This window comes from Notolepis coatsorum (assembly GCF_963971535.1).
Source record: "Notolepis coatsorum genome assembly, chromosome: 5".
NCBI classification, from domain to species: domain Eukaryota; kingdom Metazoa; phylum Chordata; class Actinopteri; order Aulopiformes; family Paralepididae; genus Notolepis; species Notolepis coatsorum.
This window is the reverse complement of record NC_140169.1, coordinates 59,398,890-59,418,856: the sequence shown is the minus strand read 5'-3', so window position 1 is coordinate 59,418,856 and position 19,967 is coordinate 59,398,890. Positions and strand designations below refer to the sequence as shown.

The following is a 19,967-nucleotide window of genomic DNA, read 5'->3' as shown; positions in this document are numbered from 1 at the left end:
TACACCGCCACTGCACTCGCGTATACGGTATGAAATATTGTAACTGAACATAACATATCTCGCTAATCATATGAGATACAAAGGAACTTACTTTGTTATTATCAAGGACGCACACAGGATAACACGTGAAGGGGAAACACATGATGGCAACTGTCTGTACACACAGTGATGCAGTGGTGGTCCCACAGGGTACCACGCCGTCCTAGCAGTTTTCTGAGCAGAAGTACGTGCAGTCACGCACTCATGTGCGCTAAGTACCCACTGTCTTATAACAATAGCGCAGGTCGTCAGGTGTCTTCAACTACACTACCCGGCACTTATCTATCACCTAGAGTAGACTTTGCATAATAATAGGATACCAATACTAACATAACAAAGAAAGAGATGATCTGTGGAACTCTCACTATGTGACAAATGGTTCCGACTGGAAGGATGAGGCATTAAGATGTGCTTCAGAAGGAAACTGTCCTTCTATAAACTGTAAGTTACATTGTTAATTTAGTTTGTATTTACTTGTCTAGTTTAAGTTAATTAAATTAAAGAAATTGTAACTACAATATTGTATCTACAATTACATTTAAAACATTGTTTGTTTTTCAACCATAGCTGTTGACAATATAATTTCTTTATATATTGAAGGCTACATCCTGCTACCTTTTTCAGATTCTCTATTTCAAGGCAATATTTACAAAAACTAAACTAAAACTAGTAATTTCCTATACAAACATGTTTCCTACTATTTATGCATAATAATCATCTGTTCTGTGCGGCCGCGCATGCGCGCGTGCACGTGGCGTCCAGGCAGCGTCGCCGTCTATTCTTTCCCCAATACATTTCCAGTTCCGCGATCTGATTGGCCACAGACGTTTCTGGTGCGATCTGATTGGCCACTGACGTTTCTGGTCATGTGACATGTGCGCCCAATCGCGTGACAAGCTGTGTCTTTGCCCATTTCCGGGTCTAACAGCCTGCAAACTACCTAACGCCTAGTTTATCACTGGTTAAGCTTAGGCACTCTTTCGAAGTTGGTTAAGGTTAGAGTTTGGAATCAGGGCTGGCGTTCTATCGCCCTGCTCTAAGACAAACTCTAACCGTAACCACCTTTGAAAGAGTGCCTAAGCTTAACCGGCGAAAGAACTTGCCGTCACACGATTGCCGCGACCAGAAACGTCAGTGGCCAATCAGAGCGCAGAAGGCGAACGCGGAACTGGAAATGTATTGGGGAAAGAATTCAGGCGTCCAGCGTGTTCTGATATTACGACTGCATCCCTGTCTGTGTACACAGGAATGCATTAAGCAACTGTGATTTCCGAATTGCAGGCTGGCTTGACCGCAGTGTCCACTTGCACTGGTACACCGTACACTGGTCCATGGCACTTACTACCCAGCTTTGTAGTAGTGGTTTGGGGGAATAGTACAGCAGTAGGTACATGGTGGTAAATGGATGGCTTAGAGTAGACGACAGAGTACAGCAACTTGCAATGGGCCTGGTCTACAAGATACACAACGCGACCAAGGTACCCATGTACATGTCAGACTCAAAATACTTCCCAAAGGTCAGTGAATACCACGATCACAACACCAGAGGGAGCTCCACAAATCATGTTAAACCCAGATTCGGCTCAAACAAGGGACTAAACACGTTTCGCAATTATGCCACATCAATGTGGAACGCCCTACCCAAAGCTGTAAAGGAATGTGAATCACTACCCACTTTCAAAAACACTCTCAAAAAACACCTATGGGAGACTGCAATTCGAAACTGGCCCCTACAAATGTCCTAACCCGTTACCCAGTTGTACAGTAAATGACCAAGTATGGCTTTGTCAGTATTCCAATGTACAGTGTACAGTGCCCCCCCCCCCACCTCCAATGTACAGCCCCCACCCACCCAACCTCCTCCAATGTACAGTTTCTACGTCAAATGTATATACACTCTTTTTCTGGACACTTTTGTATCACAAACAGTACTGTATTAGCAAATCTGATATGTCATAAATGTATAGATGTAGCAGTACTGTCTATCTGTATGTCATGATGTATGTCATATATGTTATGATGAATTGAACATTATTTAGCAACCAAACGAAAACACAATTGTTCAGATTCTTACCTGCATATGGGGAAGTGATTAAGTGAAGAATCAAACACAGGACACGCGGTTGCTCTGGTTCGCTCTTCGTTCGCAAGTAGTTCCTTGCAAGGCAAGTATAATCGACCACCTATTCATTGATCACGTTTCAGACCCAAGTCATAGAAAACAGCATAACTGGCGTTTCCAGCGAGTAGGGGATATCTGCAGAGCCGCAAGCCCAACGTCTGGGCGGGGCTTCGGGGCTTGTACTCTGTTTGAGGCGGGGCTTCGGGGCTTGTACTCTGTTTGACTGTGCGTGGGCGGGGCGTCAGGGCTTGTACCTTATTTTGTTTCCTGTAAAACACGGAAGTAGTCAGTTTGTGCTGTTTATTTTTAACCCTAACCTTAACCATAACCTTAACCCTAACCTGCAACACGGAACACAGAAATGCAAATGCTGTCGAGTCTTCACTGCTTGTAAAAATAAACAGCACAAACTGACTACTGCACAGTCAAACCGAGTACAAGCCCCGAAGCCCCGCCCAGACGTTGGGCTTGCGGCTCTGCAGATATCCCCTATTGTTTCCAGCAGTTACATGTTGTAAATGTATAACATTGTAAGAAGAACATTTGTATAGTTTCCTTGTCTCCCCCCCCCCCCTATCTGTTAAACACGCATTTAGCGAGCGATCCGGTGTAAGTACACTTGGGCCATAGAGAAATATATAATAATGTGAATTATTATTGACAGACTCCGCCTGCCCGGGTCGTACGCCGGTTGAGATGGTGCGGACCGCGTCTCTACAATTCGTAGCCGCATTTCTGCAGACCCCTCTCTGATTGGTTGAGGCCATTTATGCAGACCCCTCTCTGATTGGCCGAGCGCGCGCATGCGCCGCGACAAGCTACGCTAGCCGCGTCTCTACAATTCGTAGCCGCATTTCTGCAGACCCCTCTCTGATTGGTTGAGGCCATTTCTGCAGACCCCTCTCTGATTGGCAGAGCGCGCGCATGCGCATGAGCCGCGACAAGCTCCTCTAGCCAGGAGTTGAAACTCCTTTAAGCTCCAGAGAGAGAGGCTGAAAACCCACAGTTGTTGCCCGACGGATGGGAGCCGAATCCCGGATCCGAGTTTTCTGATGAATAGCCCCAAAACATGGAGGTTGCGAACGCAATTTATACGCATGGAAGTATTGATTATACGCCATAACGAATCATTAAAAAAATATACCGTTAACTGGAATATGTTGTGTGTGCCTTTACACATATGTTGGATAGGATTATGTAATTGGTTTGTCATTAAAAACCAATAATAATCGCTCGCCGGCTTCGTAGCAATTCGTAGCCGCATTTCTGCAGACCCCTCTCTGATTGGTTGAGCTCCATTTCTGCAGACCCCTCTCTGATTGGTTGAGCGAAGCCCCTCTCTGATTGGTTTAGCTCCATTTCTGCAGACCCCTCTCTGATTGGTTGAGCGAAGCCCCTCTCTGATTGGTTTAGCTCGTCACGCCGTAAAAGGCGGATGTAATGTTATCATATCAAGAAGAAGTATTGATTATACGCCATAACGAATCATTAAAAAAATATACCGTTAAATATGTTGTGTGTGCCTTTACACATATGTTGGATAGGATTATGTAATTGGTTTGTCATTAAAAACCAATAATAATCGCTCGCCGGCTTCGTAGCAATTCGTAGCCGCATTTCTGCAGACCCCTCTCTGATTGGTTGAGCTCCATTTCTGCAGACCCCTCTCTGATTGGTTGAGCGAAGCCCCTCTCTGATTGGTTTAGCTCCATTTCTGCAGACCCCTCTCTGATTGGTTGAGCGAAGCCCCTCTCTGATTGGTTTAGCTCGTCACGCCGTAAAAGGCGGATGTAATGTTATCATATCAAGAAGATAAGCTGTCATGTGAATGAATGTGTGTGTCTCTAAGACCAGACCATATTAGGCGCTCATGCGCCGGAAGTATGTCATTCCATGTATGCTACCGAAACAACGCTGTGTGTGTGTGTCTACGAGAAGCAAATAAACACAACAACCTATGGAGTTAAAGGAGGTCGTCAAGAGTGTTTATTATATCGGTCATAACTTGAACAGACCCCTCTCTGATTGGTTGAGCGAAGCCCCTCTCTGATTGGAAATGTACTACCAGATTCGCTTATAACGTTATTTCGCGGTTTATTCATAACGTTATGCACATTTCACAACACAGCCAGCTGTCAGAAACTGTACATTGTAACATTGTTATTTCGCGGCCTGCCCATTTGATGTTCCCAAATCATATTCAGAAAGTATCACAGACTTCTATTGACCAAGGAATTAGTTATTATTAGTAAGACACATTTCCGTAGCAATTGACCACCAGACTCTTTCTCTTAAGGCATTAACTGGGTTAATTAATATAAATGTTATATTGTAACTGTCTAGTTACACATTGGTTCCGAAACATGCATGTTCCAGGCTGCAATTAAAACTTTGAATCTGAGAGAGCTCTGGTCAGCGAAGCCGGCGAGCGATTATTATTGGTTTTTAATGACAAACCAATTACATAATCCTATCCAACATATGTGTAAAGGCACACACACAACATATTCCAGTTAACGGTATATTTTTTTAATGATTCGTTATGGCGTAATCAATACTTCCATGCGTATAAATTGCGTTCGCGACCTCCATGTTTTGGGGCTATTCATCAGAAAACTCGGATCCGGGATTCGGCTCCCATCCGTCGGGCAACAACTGTGGGTTTTCAGCCTCTCTCTCTGGAGCTTAACGGAGTTTCGACTCCTGGCTAGAGGAGCTTGTCGCGGCTCATGCGCGCGCTCGGCCAATCAGAGAGGGGTCTGCAGAAATGGCCTCAACCAATCAGAGAGGGGTCTGCAGAAATGCGGCTACGAATTGTAGAGACGCGGACTCAAGCCAGCGCTGTGGTGCTCTGGGGGTGGAGGGGAGGGTTGTAACGGCAGAGGAACTGGCTGGGTGTGCACCACACACACACATCTATACACACACACACTCTTGTACACACTGTGAGCCTCCCACACACGCACCGCTTTTGCACATCTCTCCCATTACTTTCATCCCCCCACGTGTGCACTAGCCCCCCCCCCCCCCCCCCCCCCACACACTCATCTAAAGGTTCACTAGGAGCAGGGCGGTCCAAAAGGTGTGTGGCCAGTGGCCATTCAGAAGCCATCACATAGGAAAATAAAAGAAACCGTATTGATGCAGCACTTGACACTCACGTAATAATATGCTAAAATGTGGTTTAAAATAATGTGGAGTGAGTCACAGGGCGATAATTAGAGAGAGGACCCTCCGCTATTGATTGAGGAGAACCATTAAAGGAGACCGGAGTGAAACAATATACATTGCGTAATGCATGTGTTTATGGATTGGATGATTTGCAGCACGTTGTCCCTTTTCGGAGTAATGAATGATATCTGTCAGAAACTATACATTGATATCACATTGGAAAATAAAAGAAACCGTATTGATGCAGCACTTAACACTCACGTAATAATATGCTAAAATGTGGTTTAAAATAATGTGGAGTGAGTCACAGGGCGATAATTATCCGTCCATTAAAAAGGCAGGTTCTGTATCGTATCGCTCTCGCTCGGCATCGCTCTCTGCACTATCTCGCATACGTGCACGCGCACTGAATAAAGACCACAATGTACCTTTAATCCCAATATTTGTCTGACCACACCCCTATCAGCTTACCCATATAAGCAGGGGTGGGGCCACCCACTCTCCTCCTTCTCGCTTTCACCACAAGGAAGAAGTGCCTCGGTAGATCCCCACACTTGACACCATGATGGAAGAAAGGTTTAGGAGCAGCTTTGGGAAACAAGGATACGTTGACATCATATCTTTATTTTCTCTCTCACTATTTTCGAGAAAATACGGCGATATTGTCTTCGTACTGGAGTGTCTGGAAGATGATGATCATTCTAAAAACCCTCCACCGGTTTTCGTATTGGGAGCACGCCGCTGCATGCTTCTCAACTGCAGTTCCTTGCTGTGTTTGTTGGGGTGAAACCTGTCAGGCCACAGCTGAACTGTCGGACATGCCGCTGTTGTGAGAAGCGGTGCGTTCCAGGTTGGGTGAGTAGTGTTTGCTGGCGGGCTCCACTTGTCTGTTAGTGCTATGGGGGCTACTTGACAAAGTTTATGGAAACCGGCCCCAGGCTAGGGTCCTTTGTTTAGCCACCTAGGCGACAGAAGACCTTGGTCTGAAGACCATTATAGTTTTAACTAGTGGGCCGCGACCATTGACACTGGTGATCCCTGTGTGTTCTGGACGAGTGGATTCTCTCTGTCACCGTGTTAAGGCCCCATCTTTCATATCCAAATGAGAGTATTCCTTCACGAGGGGATATGTGCATGTAATGTGCGATAGCGGCAGATTCATGTTCAAAGTCAGCTACACAGGCCAGTTGGTACTGTGCTGATTCCGTCGGATGTGGTAAAGTCACCGTTGTGAAGCGGTGTTGACATCTTGTTTTCTCTTTTCTCTTAAAAAGTGAGGAGAGGTTCAGAACGGCGGCCTGTCTGGGTGAGTGTTATGTCATTGTTTACATGTTCATAGCTTACGGTTAGCCAGTCAGCTGTTAACTGCTGCGTTAGCCTGCTGGATCGCTGCATGGCCTGCTTAGGGCCTACTATTAGCCAGTCAGCTGTTAGCTGCGGGGCTAGCATGTCGTGGTCGCTAGGTAACGTTAGCTTGCTGATATGGGCCATGGCTGGCGCGGGGTAGCTTAGCTTCTCGCGCGCCGCCGTGAGCTCGCTTCTGATCGCGTGCGTCGTTAGCTGTTGAACGTGCTTTGATTTTAACATGTTTTACACTCTTGACCGCGACGTCATCCTTGACAGGGGATGTTTCGTCGACCCTGCCCTGAGCCTGGACGGCAAGGTTGCATCAACGGGGGACTGTAGTACGGGTTGGGGCGGTGACGCTACCCAGTTCGGACAACACAGGAGCGACTGTGTTCCTACGGTGTCTGTGACTGCACTTCGCTGATCTGCGTTCCGGGTAGGTACGGGGTTGACCAGACCTCATAACACGTCTTCTGGTTTTACTTTGCTAAATGTATTGTGAATAACGGTGTTTTTTCCCAAAACGTGTGTTGTTGCAATGCATTTAGGATACGTTGCGGGTTATGTGTGAGCTGTTTTTTGTCACTGGCAGTTAGCTTCTCCGTGCAAATCGGATCTGGTTGTTGTGTGAGAAACATCATGGTGTTTATATGCTCACAACTAAGGTAACTAACCTATGAAGCTATGCTTGGTGACAAGTGAGTAAAAGAATGTTCTTTCTCAGACTGTAATGACAATGAACAGTGTGTTCACACATTAACAGGTTTTCCTGTTTTAACTGGCCGTCTTGAGGGTAAAATAGGAGGATTGTGTTTCCCCCCCGGTTCCCTGGGGACTTTTTCATCCTCCTATCAGACATGTTGTGCATTAATTGTGTCTTTTGTGTGGTAGGGATACGATGTAACTCTTAGCTTGATTGCTGAGGTTGTGCTAAATCTGCTGGAGAAACTTATTTCCTAAAGGGAAATTGGTTTGGTTGCTGTCATGTGTGCTTAGCAAGGCCTGTGGTCGATACTAATCAAGAATGATGTATTCTCTCATTGTGAGAAAAACGGCGTTCCTCTGTTGAGTGTTTTTGCCATTTTTTGTAGGTGATGATGGGTTGTGTGTGTCATGTGACCTACAACTGGGTTGTACTGGCCACAGAAGCACATGTGTATGTTGGACCGGGGTTCTTAGAGCCCTCTCTATTCTGTGTTTTTCCTTAGTAAAAATCAGATAGCAGGTTAGCTCATGCGCTGTGTGGAGCTGTGAAACGCTTCATAGAGCTGACTATGACGGTGTCATATTCTCTTTTTGTCGTTACATCGTATCATGGGTGTGGGGTCGTAAAGGGGTGAACTGGTAACCTTTCCTCTCCCCATTGTTCTGTCGGTCAGGGGTACACCCCCTGTCCTTCAAGGTTCCCGTCACGTGGCGGTTCGGCACGTTACGGGGGGGGGGGGGGGGGGGGGGAGGGAGTTCCTGGTCCCACGGCCTGGTATATTGGGCGTGTGCACCGCAGGAATTCCCCCGCCATAGAGTACGTCACCGTGCGCGTCTCTGTTGGTAGGACTTCCGTGTGCTGTTCAGGTCCATGTGATGGATCTGTTTTCAGGGGGGGTGGTCAGGGCTCCTCCTCACCAAGCACCTATTCAGGCCTTCTGTGAGTTCGGACTCCTTCTTCCATGTGAGGAAGCCTCCATCAGAGTACAGAGCCTTCCTCCTCAGATTGTCAAAGTGAGTGGACCCTCTAGAAGGGTCCTTTTCTATTGTATGTATATTCGATTCAATTCGTTTATTGAGTGTGTATGGGTTCAGTGCCTCTTCCCCGGAGGCCCTAAAACCAGTTTTTTACATGGCTCAAGGTGCAATATATTCTTTTCAATCTGTACAGCTCGCGTGGGAAGTCTCTCTGGGGATCCCCGTCTCTTTCCTATGGGAGGGTGGTGGGATGTAAAAATGTGAAAATTTTTTACCCCGGCTGTGTAGACTGGGATACATACTGTTGATGCTTCCTTCTTTCTATTCCAGAAGTGTTGGAGTTAGGGAGTGTCACACCCCTCTTGTCGTTCCCCTGGGCGCCTTGGGGATTCAATGACAGGTCTAATTAGCCTGTTCGTTGATGGGGGTGTGTCCCGACGCACGTATAGTGCTAGCTCGCTGTAAACAGGCGATTGACTGGCACGCCTTGGTTGCTTGTGGTTGAAACAGCGTTTTTATAAAGCAACTGAGATGGGGGTTTTTCCTCTTCCGACGACCACATCCCATGACCTGGGTGGGTTGTCGACGGATTCTCGTTCATGTCTGGGGGATGATGACGGGATGGATCTGAACATATGTGGTGGGGTCTCACGCCCTTGGGGTGGGCCACCAGGCGCGGTTCGTCCGAACGTCTGGGTGGCGCCTTCTTTTCATGTTAAGATCAACACGCATATCTGCCCTTCTCCTGGAGTAGGCATGTCGGCGTGGTTAGGGCACGGGACTGGTTCTGGTCACGCTGGTCCAGATCAGTTGAACCCGTTGTCCGCCGGGGATGCAGATCTGCTGTTCTGGTACCCTGAGGGACTTGGGTTTTTTTCAGGGGGAAAAATGCCAGGTCGGTCTGGGTGTCACAGGGTTAAGCGCTATGGAGACCCTGGTTGGGTATGTTTTTACTCAGCACTGTCGTCATGGCTTACAGCCATGCCATTCTGTACGCGCTCGATCTCGTCGGATCTCGGCCGCTACACAGGTTGGTCCTGGTTAGTACTTGGTTGGGAGACCGCCGGGGAATACCAGGTACGGTGTGCTTAGGGGCTGGTTCTCCATTATTTTTCGCTCCTCTCTCACGCATGGCGAAGAGGGGCCTGTGGGGGTGGTTTTTTGACCTCCTCTGGTGACCCTGTGCTTCCCGTACCGCCAGGCCCGGTCCGAAGTGATGTTTGCGACCCGTAGGCCTGGGTTAACCCTTTTTGGAAACTGAAACGCTTGTACTGCGGTATAGCCGGTGTATACCCGCAGGTGTGTTTTGGAGTTTTTTCTTGAGGGGTTATAGGAACAACCACCGCATTGGGTAACACCGAGGTGGTTGATTCCCTGGTGTGTTGGAGCAGTGTCAACTCCCGGGTTCACCGTTTGAGGGTGCCCCTGCACGTTCATGACGTCTGCCAATCGTGTCAGCCTTCTCTGCCTCGACCCCTCTGGGTGGGGGTTTTTAAATGGAGGCTTGGTCATGCAACACCGCCAGCTTACGCTCCTTCCGCCGGGGCGGCTGTGTTCAGCTGTCCCCTCTGGCGCCTGTCTCGTCCGCAGTCTCCAGGCTAGGGTTAACAGCCTGTTGCCTGGTTTTTCCCCGGTGCGCTGCCTGCTTCCGTTGGTTAACCTTTTTTTGTGTGCTTACGGCCATGCTGACTGCCTGTTCTGCAGGGTCAGTGTGCCAGGCGGTGTACTATTGGGGGGACGGGGCCCGCTCGGCTTACGGCCATTCCAACCTGAACACGCCCGATCTCGTCCGATCTCGGAAGCTAAGCAGGTTCTGGCCTGGTTAGTACTTGGATGGGATTCCGCCTGGGAATACCAGGTGCAGTAACTGAGGGGCCTTTGTCCGAATACGCTGGCGATGTGGGGGGCGGGGCACTACGTGCCCACCTGGTGGGGTCTTGATGCTGGCATCATGGACTTCTCCGGGCCCCCATTCTAGGGAGTCCAGTCCTTTTGGTGGGTCTGGGTCTTCCTTCGTGCTCCGCTGCTACGGCCTTGCCACGGGGTTGGGTTTGCCCTTGACCCCGTGATTCTGGGGGCAGTAACGAGGTTGTTCCTCCGTTCGTTCCCGGGTGGCATGCGGGTTGTGCGTGTGTGTAGTCGTGGGGTCAAGCCACGGTCTGCTCACCCTGTGCGTTGAGTTGCTTGAGTGCCTCTTCGCACGGTCGGGTCCGTCGCCCTCCCGTGAAGCCCCTAATAGGGGGGGTGCCCGCCATTAGGGTGGGTCGGGGGGGCTCGGCCCTCCCTGTTCTGATGGTTTGTGGGGGGCTGTCAGCGGGGTGTATTTGTCGGCCGTTGGCTCTCGCTCGGCCTCCCTTGTGCAGAGAGCGATGCCGAGCGAGAGCGATACGATACAGAACGTTAGGTTATGACTATAACCAAGTTCTGTTAGTATAGCGACGCTCGGCATCCGACGCCGCTGCAGCCTTTGACCTCGCCTTGTGGCGAAAGCTTGGGAAGGAGGAGAGTGGGTGGCCCCACCCCTGCTTATATGGGTAAGCTGATAGGGGTGTGGTCAGACAAATATTGGGATTAAAGGTACATTGTGGTCTTTATTCAGTGCGCGTGCACGTATGCGAGATAGTGCAGAGAGCGATGCCGAGCGTCGCTATACTAACAGAACTTGGTTATAGTCATAACCTAACGTTAAGTGGCGTGCTGGCTGTGAAGTCAGAGCACATCAATGGTCGCAACAGGAAAAAAAGAACCGAATTTTAAATGGCCATTTCGGCCAGACTCAACCTATCAGACGCGCACATGTGCTAAAACTACACATACAATATTAAATTGTTTTCGTCCATTAATAAGGATCAGTTTGTTTTCTCTTTAATCTGGTCTGAAAGGAGTCCAGCGGGTGGAACAATGAAAGAATGATTTGGTTCTCTGGCAATTTACCAAAATGTAAATCGAAGCGTGCGATCGATACCAGGAAGATGCAACGTGATGAGTTCATCAGCATAGAGGAAGTGAACACGAGCAGAGAGGGGGGGGGGGGGGGGGGAGATAGAGAGACAGAGAGGGGGAGAGACAGAGAGATAGAGAGGGGGGAGGGAGATAGAGAGAGGGGGAGAGACAGAGATAGAGGGGGGGAGGGAGATAAAGAGAGGGAGAGATAGATAGAGACCCATTTGTTAGCATGATCAGGAGATCATTGAGGGCAGGTTTCTTCTATATAATTATGTGGTTTATCACACATTTAAAAAATAAAAATAAACAAAGCAAAAGAAATGTGTAGCCCGTAAACAGGCTAAAACTCATCTTTAGACCAGTGTGGTCCTTTAAAGTGTTGTTAATTCAAGGTAAACTGAGTGAGAATTATCAAAACATGTCATGACTACCTTCCATTTAGCATTAGTGTTAAGTTAACGTTTGTTCCGATGACCACCGAGAACAAAACCAACCTCCAATCATCTCGACCCACATTAACAAGACAGACACATGAAACTGGCGCAGTGGGTCCTGACAACAAAGAAACACTCAAAACAACAGCCTGTTTTCTTCAAACACTTTACTCCACATTTTCTTACAGAAAAAAAACAACAACGTAATATCAGCATCCTCCGGGATCTCTGTGCGTGAAGAAGGTAGCCGATGATATTCTAAACGTGAAGCGTCCCGTTATCCAGCGGCTGCGGGCGGGCGGCAGAGCGCTGCTACGACGTCTCCATCTTGTAACCATGCTTCTCGAGCTCCGCTCTGCGGGGAAGAGGAGAGAAAACGAGAGAGAGCCACGTCAGCGGAGATGATTACAGTCGGGCGGCGGCCGAGGCGTGAGAGAGAGGACCCTCCGCTATTGATTGAGGAGAACCATTAAAGGAGACCGGAGTGAAACAATATACATTGCGTAATGCATGTGTTTATGGATTGGATGATTTGCAGCACGTTGTCCCTTTCCGGAGTAATGAATGATATCTCTCCAGGAACGACTTAATAGCGGCACGGCGATCATAATGGGTCTGAATAAAACAATAGGTGCGTAATCGCCCGGAGCGCGCGTCGCTCCGATGGAGAAAACAGCAGCGGCTACTCATCCATCAGTTATTGATTATTCAATAAGTGTGAGTGTAAACAGTGAGCGTGAAAACAGAGGCTGATCATTCTGATGCCTGATAAAGCGCTGCACGCCTCGGAAAGGCCGTTCTACTGCCGGGGGGGGGGGGGGGGGGGGGGGTAGCGGGGCGCCGAGGATAAGGATATTAGGGTTCCCGAGCCACTCGTTTGTTATTCTCTAGGTGTTTGGACGCCTGTGGTGGTGAGGAATCGGAACAAAATGGCTCCAGAGTAACACGACAATGGAAAATGCTGCTGAATGAGGGATTCGAGTGTCACTGAACAGTCAGTTTGGGGTTCTTTAATACCCCTTTTTGGCATTTTGGAAGAAATGCAGACGGTGCCGGTTTGAAAGTTGGGGGTAAGACTAGGAGGCTCTGGTGACCAGTGACTGACAGCAGCAGTGGCAGTATCTATGGAGAGGCCCCGCCCCTTTCGTGACTGTGATGCACCGAGTGAATCCAGTCACTTCCTAGCCCATTGCAAACCAACCTATGTTGACCATGAAGGACTGGTTCTGCCCGAACCGTATCACAGAGACATTCCAAAGGTACTCACAGTTGCACGAGGGTTTCCGACAAAAAAAACGCGATGGTTTGAAAGCTCGGCGTTGCTAATAAACATTTTAAATATTTTTTATAAACTGGTCAACACTGCTCAAAACGGCTTAATTTCTGTATTTGGTTGCCTGGTGCGCCTGTGATCACAGTGCATGCGCATCATGCACCCAACGCCGGAAATAATGCAGTGTTGACCAGCTTATGAAAAATATTTAAAATGTTTATTAGCAACGTCAAGCTTTTAAACCATCACGTATTGTTGTCCGAAACCCTCATGCAACTGTGAGTACCTTTGGAATGTCTCTGTGATACTTGTATAACGAACGGTTTGGCCAGAACCAGTCCTTCATGGTCAACATAGGTTGGTTTGCAATGGGCTAGGAAGTGACTGGATTCACTCTGTGTATCACAGTCACGAAAGGGGCTAGGAGAGGCCATGAAGCATGAGGCCAATGCAGAAAGGGAGGTTGAACAGGACTTTCACTAGCACAGTGAAACGCTGATCCGCAGCTATAGATGCCCTCCAAAAAATGGCAGCAAAAAACTAAAATTCCCATGGTTCAAAATTTCCAAAATGGTCACGTCTCGCAATAGACTTCAGTAAATCGAAAACTTAAAACTATCTAATGGCACTTTTAACCTATTGCTAAACTAACGTATTGATGATAATATACATTCTACATGCTTTTGTGACATTTAGTGATGTTAATACTTGAATATAGGGCTGTCTTAAATACTTCGAAGCTTCGTTCAATGGCACAAGCTTCGAACATATATATTAATTTTGTTTAATAATATTTTTGATTTATTTTTTTGCCTCCAAAATCTTGCGCCTCCATTCCAATGAAACGAAAGTAAGCGGCGCCTCGACTCCACCTCTCTACAACAAGCACGTGGAGATTATCCGTGTTGAAAACAACAAGGACATGTGCAGCAGACATGTCGATGAAGAAGCGAAGCAATGCTGTTTGTTATTTAAGACTGTGGGACAGATTTGTGTTCATTGTGCTGCTTTTTTAAAGTGTCCCGACCCATATAAAAATATTTCTTAATAAAACGTGCTTAACACTTTGAGTGCCACTCACGAGATTTCTCGGGTTTTTTTTATAGGTGGTTGCTAGCCACTCACGAGATTTCTCGGATTTTTTTTTTTTTTTTTTTTTTTTAGCGATCTGAAAAAATATTGCATCACCCGAGCCTACCTGAGTATAGCCGAGCGGCGCCGGCGACCACTGTGGAAAAAAGCGCCCCCTGTCGTCTCCCAGATGACATAAGTGATTTTGGAATGGACTCAATTAAAATGAATGGGGAAAAAAATCCGGTACTCCACATTTTCCAGTTCACTGATCCAGCCGGGGTTACCAGAGTTCATTCCGGATCCTCAGATCCCCGCGGATCATGGAGATCTACAGTATCGCGTTGGATCCATACACGTATCGATTTTTTCGAATGGTGATCAGGAATTGGAATATACCAGTTGGATACCATCTGATGTCAGGTAAGGACTCTATGTTATCAGTGTTAGGATAATCAGAGTAAGTTTGATGAAGTTATAAGCTGTTTTGTGAAATGTCTTCTTTCGGTTTCACTGTAAAAGTCTGTGAGGAAATCAACGGAGCGATTATCTGTGAGCGGCCGTAATGTGCTTGCGTGCACGTATAATATTGATCATCTAGCGTTTATTTGAAAACGATTCATAAAAAGGCAGACGAATATCAACGTTTTACATTTACATTTAGTCATTTAGGACGTTGTGGAATATTCCACTAAAAGACGATTTTCATAGAATGCTCCAGAATGAGCTGTTTTTTATATCAAAACAGGGGCTTTTCTAACTGCTCTGAAACGGAAACGACGCGATAAAAAAACAATCTGCCTTGACAGCACTGACTGGAAAATAGTCTTTGATAATGCGATGGGCAGATTAGACACATAGCCATAACTTAAAACATAGATTAGGCGATATTAACGTTAACATTGGCGCCGATGGTGGCATTCAGCCGGTAAAACGGAAAACCAGGCGTGGCGCTCAAAGTGTTAATTAAGTCGAATTCTGCCTTTGTCTCCATCAACTACATATAAATATTTATATAATTGTTTGCTTGATAGACGAAGGTTGCAACATAATTATGTAATGTCATGTCGTTGGCTGTGAGAGCAGCCCCACTGCACCCAGGCAGGGCAGCCGAGTGAAACCTTAAGGGGCTACTTAATTAATCCAATCCACTTTATTTTTAGAGCACATTTAAAAACAACAACGTTTAAAAAAAAGTGCTGTACAAGTCGCACAACATAAGATAAAAAAAATATATATATATATATATAATTTAAAAAATTTGCTTTTTTTTTTCTTTTCTCGAAGCTTCGAATTAAAATCGAAGCTTGGCCCCGAAGCTTCGATTGCCAAAAAAAGCTTTGAAGGTCAGCCCTACTTGAATACGTTTGATTTTAAAATCACAATTTTTTTGCATCACAATTATAAAATGAATATGTGGTGTTATGATCAGGGCTGAAGTTGAATAAAAGATTGTATTTTTTTCAATCTGACATTACAAAAAAACAGAAAATCCATCAAAATCAGTGTTGTTGCTAATCATACATATGCTAGCCTGTTTTTTAACAATAATTTGCGATGCCATCACAAACACTGGCATTTAAAGGGTACAAATAGAAAAAATGCCTGCACCAGAATGCAGGAAATTAAGTCTTTGTAACAAAAAGTTTCCTGGTGGGGGACCCCCCGCTTAAAAAGTGGCCTGACTGGGGCTATATTTTGCACTATATTTCCTGGCCTGAATGATTTCCCCAGTCCGGCCCTGGTTAAAAGCCTCCAATGCTTATTAGTGTGTGTGCGTTTGAACGTTTGCATGTTTCAACCATACATTTCCATTTATAAAAAATTTAAATAAAATTCTATTATTTTTTTACCTCCTATAATAGTGGGGGTCGCGGCCTGAAAAGTTTGGGAACCCCTGAGCTAAGCTAGCTAATATAGCAATCAGTGAACTTAAGATCCAACGCATTCTGCGTCTCATTTCTTATTCATTCTGCGTCTCGTTTGCTGTTATTAAAATGTGGTATTCTATCAAATGCAAAACATTTATAAATCATTCTATTGGCTGCCCTGCTCTCTAAATATTGGTATCAGCATTGTCAAATCAAAAAATCCATATGGGTCGACCACTAGTTATACGATTATTATTCCGAGAAACCCACACTATTGCCTATGCCCATTCTACCACAGGTTCCCTGAAAGATTACTGGAAGGAAAAATCTGAATTTACATTGTACCGTTCCCAAGATATTTGTGTGGGCTCATAGAATTTTTGTTTGAGCTGCATCCAAATTAAGTTGTATTTAAATGGAGGGCTTACAGCTCTGCATCAGAACAGTAAAAATCATCATGTGAACGGTTTAGTTTTAGTTCCATAGCTCCGGGATTTATCTCTTCATCTTGTCTCTATATATTTCAGCTTGAGGAGAGACTTTTCATATTCATTAACATATTAACACATATTCATATTCGTTAACCCTTTACTATCACACAACCGACGGCAATGCTCCATCATTAGCTCCGCGGATATCGCCGTCGGTTGTGTGATAGTAAAGGGCTAACCTTCTGTATTGTCACAGTGAAAGGGTTAACCAGCTGTCGTGTGGCAGTGAAAGGGTTAAGTGTGAATAATTTGATTTTAGGGTGGAGTTTCCCTTTAATCTAAAAGGCCTTACCCTCCAGCCCATTAGATAGCCGTGCCTTGCATACATAATAGGGGTGGGGCGATCGATACGTATCGCGATACTTTGCGTGACGATACTGTATCGATACAAGGGCGGCAAGTATCGACATTTAATTATTCATAAATCTTTTTTTTTTAATTTTTTTATATAAGGAAGTTGCATTGTTCATTTCAATACCTGTAATAGTACAGTAGTCCACACACACACACGTGTGCATTCAGTTAAGTTGGAATATGACTGTAATACAAACAGTTCAGTTTGTCAGGTACATGCAACACAGATTACAGTGTTTACATCCGTCTGCTTGAGAAAATATCATGTTCTGCAATAAAGATGAAGTGAGATGAACAGACTGAACTTTATTTTAGAGGATAAAACATGTTGACAAAGTTTTACTTTGCAGTTGAAAAAAGGTAATAAATCGCAATATATCGCAATATTAATATCGCAATACTCAGCATTTCGCAATATATTTAGTATCGTGAGGCCTCTGGTGATTCCCAGCCCTAACACATTACATACACAAGTTCTGTATATTTTAAATATTGGAACATTCTGACCTCAACATGGGGCAAGCCAGGGTGCACCGTCAATGGACCCATATCAAGACCCGCCCTCTTGATCCTCCAATCACAACTGTTGGTTCCCTTTGTCTGAGGGAACCCATCATCCCAAACGTAAAATTTGAATAAGCTTGAACCGACAAAACCCCATTATAATAAATCCAAAATAAATGTGATTGTATATGAATTCAGACCCCCCAGACCCAGACCTCCACAGGACGCCTTTAATCTCAAGCCGCCAAACAAGACCTCGGTCTGCACAGCAGGCATTTCTTTTGGCAATACACACTGTTTAAAACATGCTCTTGTCCATCTCCACCAGGATGCAAGCCGTTCTGTGCATGTCGGCACATTATATACTTTCTAGGGTTGTCTTAAATACTTCGAAGCTTCGTTCGATGGGCATGGGATTCGAATATGAAAATAAAGCCTCAAATGACGGCTTACAATATTTCATGAAAGCAAAGTGTTTCGTTTGTCTAAGATTTAAAAAGGTTTACACTTTACAGCACTGACAAAGTTGAACAAAGTGCTGTACAAGTCCCACAACATAAAAAAATATTTTTTATTAAAAAAGAAAATATATATTTAATTTTTTTTTTTTTTTTTATCTCGAAGCTTCGAATTAAAATCGAATCTCGGCCCCGAAGCTTCGAATTAAAAAAAAAAAAAATCAAAGGTCAGCCCTACTTTCCCCAACTCAGCATCACCAAGATACAGCATAGTATATTCATGTCTGTTCATTTCATAATGAATGAGTTTAGTAATAAGAGGGATGAACTGACGTGTTTTTAAAGAAGATATCAATGTTTTCCCCCCAGCAGTATGTCGAGTGTAGGGGGTTTACAATAAGCAGGCATGTGTTGCTCATGGGACGACTGGTTGCACTATGTTTTAATGACGCCACGTGCACGCTCGCTCCCCGCTCCCGCGCATGCGCATAAATGTTCCCTCGCATACACAGACTAAAGACAGTGCCTAATTGCCTCTACGAATGGAATGTAACACATTTCATTCACAAGTTGTGTGAATGTATCTGAGAACATATTTGAACACACCCGACGACCGGCGCTATTGTTATGCAAAGTAGTACTTAGCGAGTTGGCGCATCAGTCGAGTGCAGCGCATTGCTGTGTGCACGCACATGCACGGATGCAACTCCGTCCCATGAGCAACGCATCCATGCCCTTAAGAACACAACCATGTCAATTAAGATAATTGAGCCTATTTGTTCATTAAAACAAAGATCCTCCCCAGTGTTATTCTGCCGTTTACTTTAAACGAAATTAAAATTAAAATGGCCTTTTCCTGTGTTTTGCCAGAATGAGGGGTTGACCCAATATGTGCATCGTGCCTTTTCTGCAGTTTAGCTGTGACAAGAACCCTCCCTCTTGCAGCGGGCCATTCAGAACTGCAACTACAATCGACGTAGATAGTATCTATAGCGGTTGGGTATATACACAGTACCAGATACACACTACTATGCACATTTGTATAACGTTACCCATGCCTAAAGGACGTAGGTTACTCCTAACTGAATCTTATTTTGAGACGCTGCTGAATCGAACGGTACCTGAGCTGATTGGAGAAGTCGTCCTCCACGTTGTCATCGTCCCAGTTGTCTTCCCACACGTGGGCGTCCTCGTCCTCGTCCAGCCCGGTCCAATCTGGAGACGAACACAACAACAACAATACTGAAATCAACTAGCTGACCAAAACCATACTAACTCCTCGGGGTAAACTAATGAACACAACGGGGGAATGTGTGTATACTCTCTTTTTTAGACTCTTTTTGTATCACAAACAGTACTGTACTGTGTAAATCTGGTATGTCATAAATGTATAGATGTAGCAGTACTGTCTATATCTGTATGTCATGTATGTCACAAATGTATAGATGTAGCAGTACTGTCTATATCTGTATGTCATGTATGTTATGATTAATTGAAAATGGGGGACCCTGATGTAAACAAGACGAAAGTATTTCTCTGGTCTGCACCCCCTTAACAATTGTGTGTATTGAGCTGTACTGTACCCATTCTGTAATCTGTTAAATAAAGTTTTCAATCAATCAATAGTAAGTAACTGTTGCTACTGTGATGTGAATGGGCAGAAGTAATGACGTCAGGAGCAGGGACTCAAGTGGCTTCATTATTGAACTCAGGTGTTGCTGATTGTGTGCGGGGATGAGACGCTGAGACTATTGATAAGCCAGTGGGACTCAGAGATCGGGGTTGGAGCACGCAAGCAGTAACCAGACTCTGTTAGGGCCCGGGGGGTGGGGTCGATCGTGGAGAGTTATCCACCGGCGATGAAGATAAGTTAGCCAGCCGTCCACATTACACTTAGTATAGGATTTTGTATTATGATCTATTTTTATAACTGTATAGGCCTACTGTATATATATATATATTGTATATGGTATATTGTGTATTTTCTAGTTACATTGTCTGTATGATATCGTGCCCTTAATTAACCTGCATATTGGCTAGTCCTTTATATGCCCTATTTATTATATAGCCCAGGCTGGTATATGTTGTATTTATATTGTGTGACCAATTGAAGGGGAACAGGGGAGGCAAGAGGGAGGGGTAATTAGGACCTGGGGAGTCTGCCATAATTAGTGTGTACAGTTGATCTATTATCTATGAGTGC

At 45.4% G+C, this 19,967-nt stretch overlaps 1 protein-coding gene across 2 annotated transcripts in view; it reads right to left on the bottom strand.

Annotated features, from left to right (window-relative positions):
• Nucleotides 1–11,899: 11,899 nt before the first annotated feature.
• Nucleotides 11,900–19,967, bottom strand: part of LOC311228846 (26S proteasome complex subunit SEM1) — a 111,592-nt gene continuing 103,524 nt past the window's right edge. For both annotated transcript variants that reach the window (XM_084314800.1, XM_084314801.1), the window contains exons 3-4: nt 18,886–18,979; nt 11,900–12,097 (exon numbers count right to left, since the gene is read on the bottom strand). In XM_084314800.1, coding sequence (XP_084170926.1) covers nt 12,055–12,097; nt 18,886–18,979 — 137 coding nt within the window. In that variant the 3' untranslated portion in view covers nt 11,900–12,054. The remainder of the gene's footprint in view (nt 12,098–18,885; nt 18,980–19,967) is intronic.